General features: G+C 36.9%; 1 protein-coding gene across 1 annotated transcript; it reads left to right on the plus strand.

The window, feature by feature from the left end:
- The first annotated feature begins 4,153 nt into the window (after window positions 1-4,153).
- LOC106773376 (WD repeat-containing protein 44-like) lies at window positions 4,154-9,396 on the plus strand. The gene is made up of 9 exons (XM_022786286.1): window positions 4,154-4,589; window positions 4,665-5,886; window positions 5,960-6,050; window positions 6,136-6,293; window positions 6,517-6,568; window positions 7,176-7,252; window positions 8,313-8,406; window positions 8,540-8,947; window positions 9,074-9,396. The coding sequence occupies exons 1-9, from the start codon at window positions 4,279-4,281 to the stop codon at window positions 9,352-9,354; spliced, it is 2,694 nt and encodes an 897-aa protein (XP_022642007.1). The 5' UTR covers window positions 4,154-4,278; the 3' UTR covers window positions 9,355-9,396.
- The last annotated feature ends 1,111 nt before the right edge of the window (window positions 9,397-10,507 follow it).

Genomic DNA, 10,507 nt, shown 5'->3' on the forward strand with positions numbered 1-10,507 from the left:
AGAGAAGGCCAGAAGAAGAGGTAGAAGGCAAGACGATGGATCCCAAAGTGGTGGACGTCCACAACCATTCAGTGACAGTGCATTTCTTTCCCCTTGTGGAATGTCCAAGAACGAATCGGGTGGGTTTTCTCAGACCAAACATGGTGGAATGTCACAGAACACACCAGATGCAATGTGTAACACCGAACCACAATTGAAGACCTATGTGAGGATGGGAAGAAGAATTCGTTATAAGAGCCAAGCCTTGAGGACACCATACACAGGAAATGTAGGACCTAGAAAGAAAAATTAGTGATTATTGTATGGTATTTTGAATAGGATAAGAACTTGATGTTGTAATTAAACCTATTTCTTGCAATATATAGTACATGAATGTTTGGTTACATGTATTTATGTTATTGAAGTGGTTTATATTTTGATTTGGTGTACACTTTAAATTTTGAAGAATCCATTTTCTGGAATTGATAATGTCAGTGTGACAAGAATGAAGTAATGTTTGTGATATGATGAATTTGACTGAATTGGTGAAGATGATGGTGCTAAATTGTGTGTTGCAATCGTTTACTATTGTGTTATAACTTCAATTTTTAACAACCNATATGATGAATTTGACTGAATTGGTGAAGATGATGGTGCTAAATTGTGTGTTGCAATCGTTTACTATTGTGTTATAACTTCAATTTTTAACAACCAGTTGAACATAATGAGGCACCAATGAAAACATAAGGGACCCAACTGAAGTTCTGCCAAGTCTGGTGCAAAAAGCTGCATTGTAATCGATTACAAGTGCTTGTAAACGATTACGCGTGTCTGATTTGGATTTTACACATCCTTTTGAACTGAATGAGCCACCAGTGAACACGCAGAGGACCACTGGTGAACAACAGTGTGTTTTGACCCAAGACCAGTTCTTTTAGTTGTAATTTGATGTTCTTTAGTGAGGAATAGCTGCATCTTAATGTTTTGGGTCCCCCAAGATAGAGGTGGGGACCTCCCATGGAGAGATTATTGTATTAAGTGAAGTTCTGCCAAGTCTGGTGCAAAAAGCTGCATTGTAATCGATTACAACTGGTTGTAAACGATTACGCGTGTCTGATTTAGATTCTGCACATCCTTTTGAACTGAAGGAGCCACTAGTGAAAACGTGGCGGACCACTAGTGAACAGTGATGAGTTTTGACCCAAAACCAGTTCTTTTAGTTGTAATTTGATGTTCTTTAGTGAGGAATGATTGCATCTTAATGTTTTGGGTCCCCCAAGATGGAGGTGGGGACCTCTCATGGAGAGATTATTGTGTTGAGTGAAGTTCTGCCAAGTCTGGTGCAAAAAGTTGCATTGTAATCGATTACAAGTGGTTGTAAACGATTACGCGTGTCTGATATGGATTCTGCACATCCTGTTGAACTAAAGGAGCCACCAGGGAACACGTGAAGGACCACTGGTGAACAACAGTGTGTTTTGATCCAAGTTCAGTTCTTTTAGTTGTAATTTTATGTTCTTTAGTGAGGAATGACTGCATCTTAATGTTTTGGATCCCCCAAGATGGAGGTGGGGACCTCCCATGGAGAGATTATTGTGTTAAGTGAAGTTCTGCCAAGTCTGGTGCAAAAAGTTGCATTATAATCGATTACAAGTGGTTGTAAATGATTACGCGTGTCTGATATGGATTCTGCACATCCTGTTGAACTGAAGGAGCCACCAGTGAACACGTGAAGGACCACTGGTGAACAACAATGTGTTTTGATCCAAGTTCAGTTCTTTTAGTTGTAATTTTATGTTCTTTAGTGAGGAATGACTGCATCTTAATGTTTTGGGTACCCCAAGATGGAGGTGGGGACCTCCCATGGAGAGATTATTGTGTTAAGTGAAGTTCTGCCAAGTCTGGTTCAAAAAGTTGCATTGTAATCGATTACAAGTGCTTGTACATGATTACGCGTTTCTGATTTGGATTCTACACATCCTGTTGAACTGAAGGAGCCACTAGTTAACACGCAAAGGACCACTGGTGAACAACAGTGTGTTTTGACCCAAGTCCAGTTCTTTTAGTTGTAATTTGATGTTCTTTAGTGAGGAATGACTACATCTTAATGTTTTGGGTCCCCTAAGATGGAGGTGGGGACCTCCCATGGAGAGATTATTGTGTTAAGTGAAGTTCTGCCAAGTCTGGTGCAAAAAGTTGCATTGTAATCGATTACAAGTGCTTGTAAATGATTACGCGTTTCTGATTTGGATTCTGCACATTCTGTTGAACTTAAGGAGCCACTAGTTAACACGTAAAGGACCACTGGTGAACAATAGTGTGTTTTGACCCAAGACCAGTTCTTTTAGTTGTAATTTGATGTTCTTTAGTGAGGAATGACTGCATCTTAATGTTTTGGGTCCCCGAAGATGGAGGTGGGGACCTTCCATGGAGAGATTATTATGTTAAGTGAAGTTCTGCCAAGTCTGGTGCAAAAAGTTGCATTGTAATCGATAAAAGTGGTTGTAAACGATTACACGTGTCTGAATTGGATTCTGCACATCCTTTTGAACTAAAGGAGGCACCAGTAAACACCTGGAGGACCACTGGTGAATAACAATGTGTTTTGACCCAAGTCCAGTTCTTTTAGTTGTAATTTGATGTTCTTTAGTGAGGAATGACTGCATCTTAATGTTTTGGGTCCCCCAAGATGGAGGTGGGGACCTCCCATGGAGAGATTCCTTCAGTGCAACAGGATGTGCAAAACTAAAACCAGACTCGCGTAATCGATTACTACACCCTTGTAAACGATTACAATAGTGTATTTTGCTGCACAGATTGCAGTACTTGGCATAAAATGGTAAGGCAACACTTTTATAAATTGCACATAAACAAACCTGGACATCAATCATCAATCAATAATCAATCAATAATCATTTGTACAATGCACATAAATAAGGTTGAAATCACATAAACAAGGTTGAAATCAATCATCTTATACCACTATCAATTTGTACAATATGTTCATATACATTAAAATACACTGCCTTCATATAAATTATTGTATCTTACAATGTTGACTACAATGTTTACTACATTTGTACACAGGACAACTATCCTACCATAATCCATAGACCTCTAGCACATCCAGTATCCTTATGTTCTCGACGTTCAGGATCCAATCACGTGCATCAATCCATACCATAACCTTCAATAATTCATAGTTAATCTCCACAGCCTTACGAAGCTCCAAACACCAACGAAATGGTATCATCGAAATTCGTTCAACATGGACATCTCTTAGTAACTCATTCATAGTAACAATGATTGATGAATCAAGAGAGATTCGAACCCGGCACTACAAAACATTAAAAACTAAAAATTTATTACTTAAAAAAAAAACCAACTTTATATAATAACAAGACTTTTACTCACCTTTGGGTTTCCGAACGCCATTGCAACTGTAAATATTTCATACAAATACATCAATGGTGGATTAGGGTTTAAAAAACACAAAAAATAATTATATAAAACAAAAATAAAGTACGCTTCCACAAGCCACACAATGCGATATAGAGAGCAAATACTCGAAATAGAGGCACAAAGCCAAAGACAACCAAAACGAGAAACGCGAAAGAGAGCTTACCGATACACAGTGATATGTTTGGATGAGAAGATCAGCCGAATGGAGAGAGACCAAGGGATTCAAGAAATGAAGCAAATGAAAATTGGAAAGAGCCGAATGGGAGAGATGAATGGGAAGAACGAAAGTGAAGAAGACAAATGGAAAGACCGAAAGTGAAGAAGAAGAAAAATAAAACCGCGAAAATCAAAATTTCATAAAAGCATCATTCCAATATTACCCTTTTCTGCTTTTCTAAAAGGGTTTTATTAATGAAGTGAAAACATCCAATACAAATTTGACATGTGGACTCTATCAAATTTGTGTCAAAAGAAGGTGTCCAAGAAACATTTTCCTAACCAATTAAACTAAGAGAGATCATTGTTTATTTGCTTACCATACTTACTATCGTAAGTGATGAAATAAATATTTATTTTTCATTTTTGAAAGTGAAGACATTAGAAAAGAGAGAGAATGAGGCATGGAATCCGTTGACCGTTTCTTTGCCCCCAAAAATCCATAACGGTAATCAAGCTGTCTATCTTTCCTTCTTTTTCTCTCTTCACTTGCTCTGCCCCCAAAACACCGACACGCAACCACAAACAAAAAAATCAACACCAAACCAAACAAAACAAAAGATTTCACTCAAGAGAAACCACATCCATCCCCAACCCCTGTTTTCGCGCCAATGCACCGCCATGGGACGCCGGAAAACGATGACGATGGACTGGGACGGCCTTGGCGATGTTGACGACGATGATGCCTTCTTCGAGTCATACAGCCGCCTCTCCACCGCCGCCCCCCTCGACCTGGCCTCCGACGACGACGATGACGACGACGATTTCGACGACCCCCGCCTTTCCTTCGCCTCAGCCATCTCCTCCGCTCCCTCGCGTCGAAACAGCCTTTCCCCCACGATGGATGCTGCTCCAGATTACGGCGTATGGATGGCGGCCCCCCTCTCAATTGACGAGCGCCGAAAGCGTTTGCTCCGCGGCATGGGTCTGGACGACGACAAAGAGTTCTCGAAAACCACGCCCGTGGAACTCGGTCAATCAGTTTCAAAGCCCACCAACTCCATTTCCTCCGAAAAATCAACACTTCCGTCTATTAGCGCTAATCCCGTTACCGATACACCTATCGTGTCAACGACGCCGGTTACCGATTCAACGACGCCGGTTACCGATTCAACGACGCCGGTTTCTGAGACAACGACAGCGGTTGCCGTTTCGACAGAGAAGATGTTTTCAGACAACTCCTCTCATCAATTAGTTCTTGTTCGTTCGCGATCTGAGGGAGACATCGAGTTGTTTTCGTTGGAGAGGTCGAGAAGAGAACATTTCATCGGAAAGTGTTCGAAGCAGAGGTTGACGAGAACCGCGACGGAGGTGTTCGTCCACCGCGCTCCGCCGGGAACCAGAAACAGGGCGGTGTTGAGGGATTCCGATGAAGCAGCGCAGTCCAAGCCGAAAAGCGCGAAGAATGAGGATTTGGGAGTGCGAGCATTTTTCCTTATAAAGAACTTGGACACGGGGAAGGAGTTTATTGTGAACGAATTTACCGAAAACGGTGCGTGGAACAGGCTGAGTGATTTACAGACGGGGAGGCAGTTAACGATGGATGAGTTTGAAAAGACGGTGGGGAAATCGCGCGTGGTTAGCGAGCTTATGCGACGCAGTACGAGGAGCGAGAATTTGTCGCGGAAGCTGACTTCGAGTTCGTACATTTCGAGAAGTTTGAGGATGAGCAAGAGAAGAGGGGTTGCATTTCTGAAGAACATAAAGGGCGTGGCCAGTGGGTTCATTGGGGAGAGAGAGGGTTTTGGTAACGCAGCCGCCGCAACGGCGGCGGCGGAGAAGAGTCAGTGGGTGCGAGTGCGGCAGAGCGGGAAGTCGCACAAGGAGGTGTCGGCGTTGCATCTGTGTCAGGAGCTTCAGGGACACGAGGGGTCGATTTGGACGATTAGGTTTAGTTTGGATGGGAGGTTTCTGGCGAGTGCAGGTGAGGACAAGGTGATACACGTGTGGGAAGTGCAGGAGTGTGAGGTTATGTCGTTGAGGTTCGACGAGGGGAGTTTCACACCTATTCACCCTTCCTTGCTTGCCTCCAACGACGGTTCGCCTTTCTCTCCGGCGGCGGCGGCGGCTGACAAGAAGAAGAAGGGCAAATTTGGAACGAAAAAGGGCCCTGCCATTCCTGACTATGTTCATGTTCCTGAAACTGTGTTCTCACTCTCCGACAAACCCTTCTGCAGTTTCCAAGGACATTTGGATGATGTTTTAGATTTGTCATGGTCGAGATCTAAGGTATTATTTCATGCATGGAAGAAGATAATTATTACAAGGTAAAATTTTGATGGGTTTTAATTTTGAACTGTAGCTACTTCTGTCATCTTCAATGGATAAAACAGTGAGATTATGGAACTTGGAGACTAGGAGTTGCTTGTACAGGTTTCCCCACAGTGACTATGGTGAGAGTGAGATGTTTGAGCCTCTGCATGCATATTTAGTTACATTTTGTTGGGTTGATGTTTGATGAGGGATTGGATATTGCAGTAACCTGCATACAATTCAATCCTCTGAAAGATGATGTTTTCATCAGTGGTTCGCTGGACGCTAGGGTCAGAATATGGAGCATTCCTGAACGCCATGTTGTCGATTGGATTGATCTCAATGAAATGGTTACTGCACTCTCCTTTACACCTGACGGTCAGGTATCCTTTTCTTCTTCTTAGCTTTTCTTAGATTTATCTCAAATATATATAAGGTAGTACTTTCTCCATAACTCCCTAGAGAATCCATAAAACATGATGAAACAAACTCTTTTTTGGGTGCTCAGAACAATCATACTTAAACCTAGATAATAACGTGATAAACCAAATCAAATACTAATTATGCATTGATTTGATCCTTGTTCATGTTTTCTCATTATTTCAGGGTGCTATTGTTGGTACCCACAAGGGCGGTTGTCGTACATATAGCACAAAAGGTATTAACTACTTGACTAGTCTATTTATATATATGGAAAAATGATATTTTAACATCATTTTTTGACATCATTTTGACATTGTACATGTGTCAAAATGTGATTGGACGATTTCAAATTAAAAAAGTTGAGACAGAGATATATTTGGAAGAGAAAAACCAAAGTTTGTTTTTTTTTAATTTGAAATCGTCCAATCACATTTTGACACGTGTGTAGTGTCAAAATGGTGTCAAAAAATGATGTTAAAATATCATTTTCCTTTATATATTTATCTCTATTGAAAATGGAAAATAAAATTTTAACACCATTTTTTGACACCATTTTGACACTGTACACGTGTCAAAATGTGGTTGGACGATTTCAAATTAAAAAAAACAAATTTTGGTTTTTTTCTTCCAAACATACCCCTGTCTCAACTTTTTTAATTTGAAATCGTCCAATCACATTTTTGACACGTGTGCAGTGTCAAAATAGTATCAAAAAAATGGTGTTAAAATATCATTTTCTATTGAAAATATCTTGTAATCTAAATAAAAATTTAACACATCTTATAAATAATTTAAACTGAATTTATCAAGCTGTTAATTCCCATTTCCTTATGGTAAACCAGATTGCAAACTAACTCAAACAGGAACAATTGAGATTTCACAAAAGAAATCCCAACTAAGAAAAGTCACTGGTTTTCAGGTAATTTTTATTTTCATGTGCCAAGCCAGAATGGGTTTGATGTAGGGGAAACAAATTTACTGGCCTTTTCTCTTCTTTTTTTTTTTTCTAATAAATTTTCATCTTTAAAAGAGAGAAAACAACTACATTATGAGAAGATTAAGTTAAGGCTCGTAAAGTTACAAAGTAAACAATATTCTAAACAAATATAAATTCTGGCATACCAAGTTTGCTTTTCTTTAAAATAGTTCAATATATTTTTAATTTTTAACATAAAATTAAAATTCTATAATCGTAAAACTTTTTTATGCATTAAATTACATTTCAGATTACTTTTCAACTGTTGATACTATTTCATATATTACATCTCAAATGTTAGTTTATAAAATTATTTAATTTGTAAAAAATATCCATGTTGTTATATTAAAAAATTATATTAATTTATTTTTAAAATTTAATAATTAAAATATATCAAATTTGGAATAAAAATAAAATTTAATTTTTAAATAATGAAACCATATTTTCAAATTAATACATCACTTTTAGACTCGAGAGTTAAAAGAACTTCTCCTCTGAGTTAATATCCATATATTGGTCATACTTGTTTCGTTTTGATTAAAAGTATGAAAAATATTAGGGTTAAATATATTTTTGATTCCTTAATTTTCAGTAAAAATTGGAATTAGTCTTTCTTAAAAATTTTGGTCTAATTTAGTCTCTCAACTTTAGAAATGTATGAATTTAGTCCTTTTAACCAAATTTTGTTAACTTTATTTGTTGTTTCAAACATGTTTCTCCCTCAACATTGAAGCAAAAATGTGTCAAACAGTATAAACAACCTAAATGCAATCAAACATCAAATATATCTAACAAAATTTAGTTAAAAGGACTAAATTCATACATTTCTAAAATTGGAAGACTAAATTAGGTCAAAGTTTTGAAGATGGACTAATTCCAATTTTCAATTAAAGTTAAGATACCAAAATCACATTTAACCCAAAAATATTCTTTGAAAAAATACAAAAAAAATTTACATTTTTATAATCATATGTATCTAATTATTGGCGTTTTGTCATTTCAGTTTGTTCCAGGCAAACCATCAGAAATTCTTGTAACTTCAGCAGATTCCAGAATAAGAATATTGGAAGGTTCAGAAGTAGTTCAAAAGTACAAAGGTGCTGCAAAACATTATCCGAAGTTACCTTTTTCACTGATTTAAAATATGATCAACTCTTGCATGATAACTATTTCCACAGCCATAGCAACATAAAAAGGTTGATTTAAAATATTGGTGTTGAACATGAACAGGTTTTCGTAATGCAAACAGTCAAATTGCAGCTTCATTTAGTCCAGATGGAAGATATATTATAAGTGCAAGTGAAGATTCTGAAGTATATGTGTGGAAGCATGAAGATCATAGAAGTGCAGGCAGTGGAAAATTCAAAAGTATGCTAGTTACTCGTGCTCACGAGCACTTCACCTGCAAAGATGTTTCAGTAGCAATACCATGGAATTGTACCGTCAAAGGTGAACCTCCGCTACTGCCAGTGCCTGTCAAAAAGCATTCAAAACGTTCTTTGGTAGGTTCTAATGGTGGGGAAGAAACACCATCGCCATCTTCTGCGAATGGTAGTAAGAAAACTCTTCCACCACTTCCCAGGAAAAGTAATAGCCTTAACTCAGAAGGAGCTTCAAATTCCCCTAGGGAAGAACTTGCGGCAAATTTCCATGCAGAATCAGGACTTGGAGATTCATTTTGTAACAGTAAAAGAACGATACCTCAGTCTCCAATGAAAGATAATTGCCACACAGCAGAGGAAGATGACCTTGAAGCATTTTCTCGCACAGATTCAGGATTTAGTGCTTCTTTTAGAACTGCATCATCATCATCATCCTCATCTAGGTATAGTGATGCACTTTCTTCAAGTGGATCATTTTCTTCATCTTTTTCATTATTGGACAGTGGCCACATTTCCTCCACAGTTGTTCCTACGGCGTGGGGTTTGGTAATTGTGACAGCTGGGTTAGGAGGTGAGATCAGATGCTATCAAAATTTTGGGTTACCAAGAAGGATTAGACAATCTCATCTTTTTGGAAGCTACAATAGTTTTACTAACACTTAGATGATTTTGTTTTTCTTTCTTCAACACAACTCATATTTTACAGCAACCATTAGACATCAACTTAAAGAGACAGATGGGTGTCCAACACCAGTACACTGTGAAGCATTTAAATGTATAGGTTAACAAATTATGTAAATCTTAAATTTTTCTCCAAATTGTTGTACTTAGTGACAATTTTAATACATACTGATTAGGGATAACAAAAGAATTTGTATGTGATATTTGCATATAAAATTTAAATTAGATGCTAAATAAATATTTTTAATTAATATTTATAGATAATAGGTAGTTAGTTGTTTAGTAATTGATTGGGTAAAAGTATTCCGACATCCAACCGTAGGTACAGTTACTCATTAATAATTATTAATGAATTTTTTAAATCAATATTAATAATAAAATTATTAATAGAAAAAATATTAGTTATTGAAAAATAATTTAAAATTTGATTTCACATATTTTAATGGTTTAAATCTCTTTTTGGTCCCTAAGTTATGGACGGATGTTTAGTTTAGTCTCCGCTTTTAAAAATATAAACCTTTGATTCCTAATTATAAAAAATATATCAAATGAGTCCTTTTTTTATGTTCATAGTCAAAGTACAAAGAGCAAAGCAATATAAAGATGTAGCAATTGTTAAGAAACAACCAAAAACAATATTTCAAGTCAAAAAAGGACTCATTTGATACATCTTTTATAACTTAAGGACCAAAGATTTACATTTTTAAAAACGGGGACTAAAGTGAACATCTGCTTCTAACTTAGGGACCAAAAAGAGGTTTAAACCTATTTTAATCATGTATATTTACTATTATTTATCTAAAGTCCCACCACAACACTTGCGGGTAGTCCATCTTAGATAGGAATAGCAAAAAAATTTGATAAAATCCGTGATGGATAGTTGAACTCTACGGGTATTTTAATACCCGCTCATGAACGGGATGTGGGTATTATACTATTCATATCCGCGGATATCCGCTACCCGTAAAAAATAAAATAAAAAATAATTTATATTTTATTAAGTTAAATTTAATTAAAATTAAGATTAATTTATATTTTATAAGGTTAAATTTAATTGAAATTAAATTTTAATTTATATTTAATTTAATTTATATTATATTTTAGGGTTATATATGTTTTCGATTCCTTAACTTTC

The sequence above is a fragment of the Vigna radiata genome, chromosome 9 (assembly GCF_000741045.1).
Source record: "Vigna radiata var. radiata cultivar VC1973A chromosome 9, Vradiata_ver6, whole genome shotgun sequence".
Classification (NCBI taxonomy): Eukaryota; Viridiplantae; Streptophyta; class Magnoliopsida; order Fabales; family Fabaceae; genus Vigna; species Vigna radiata.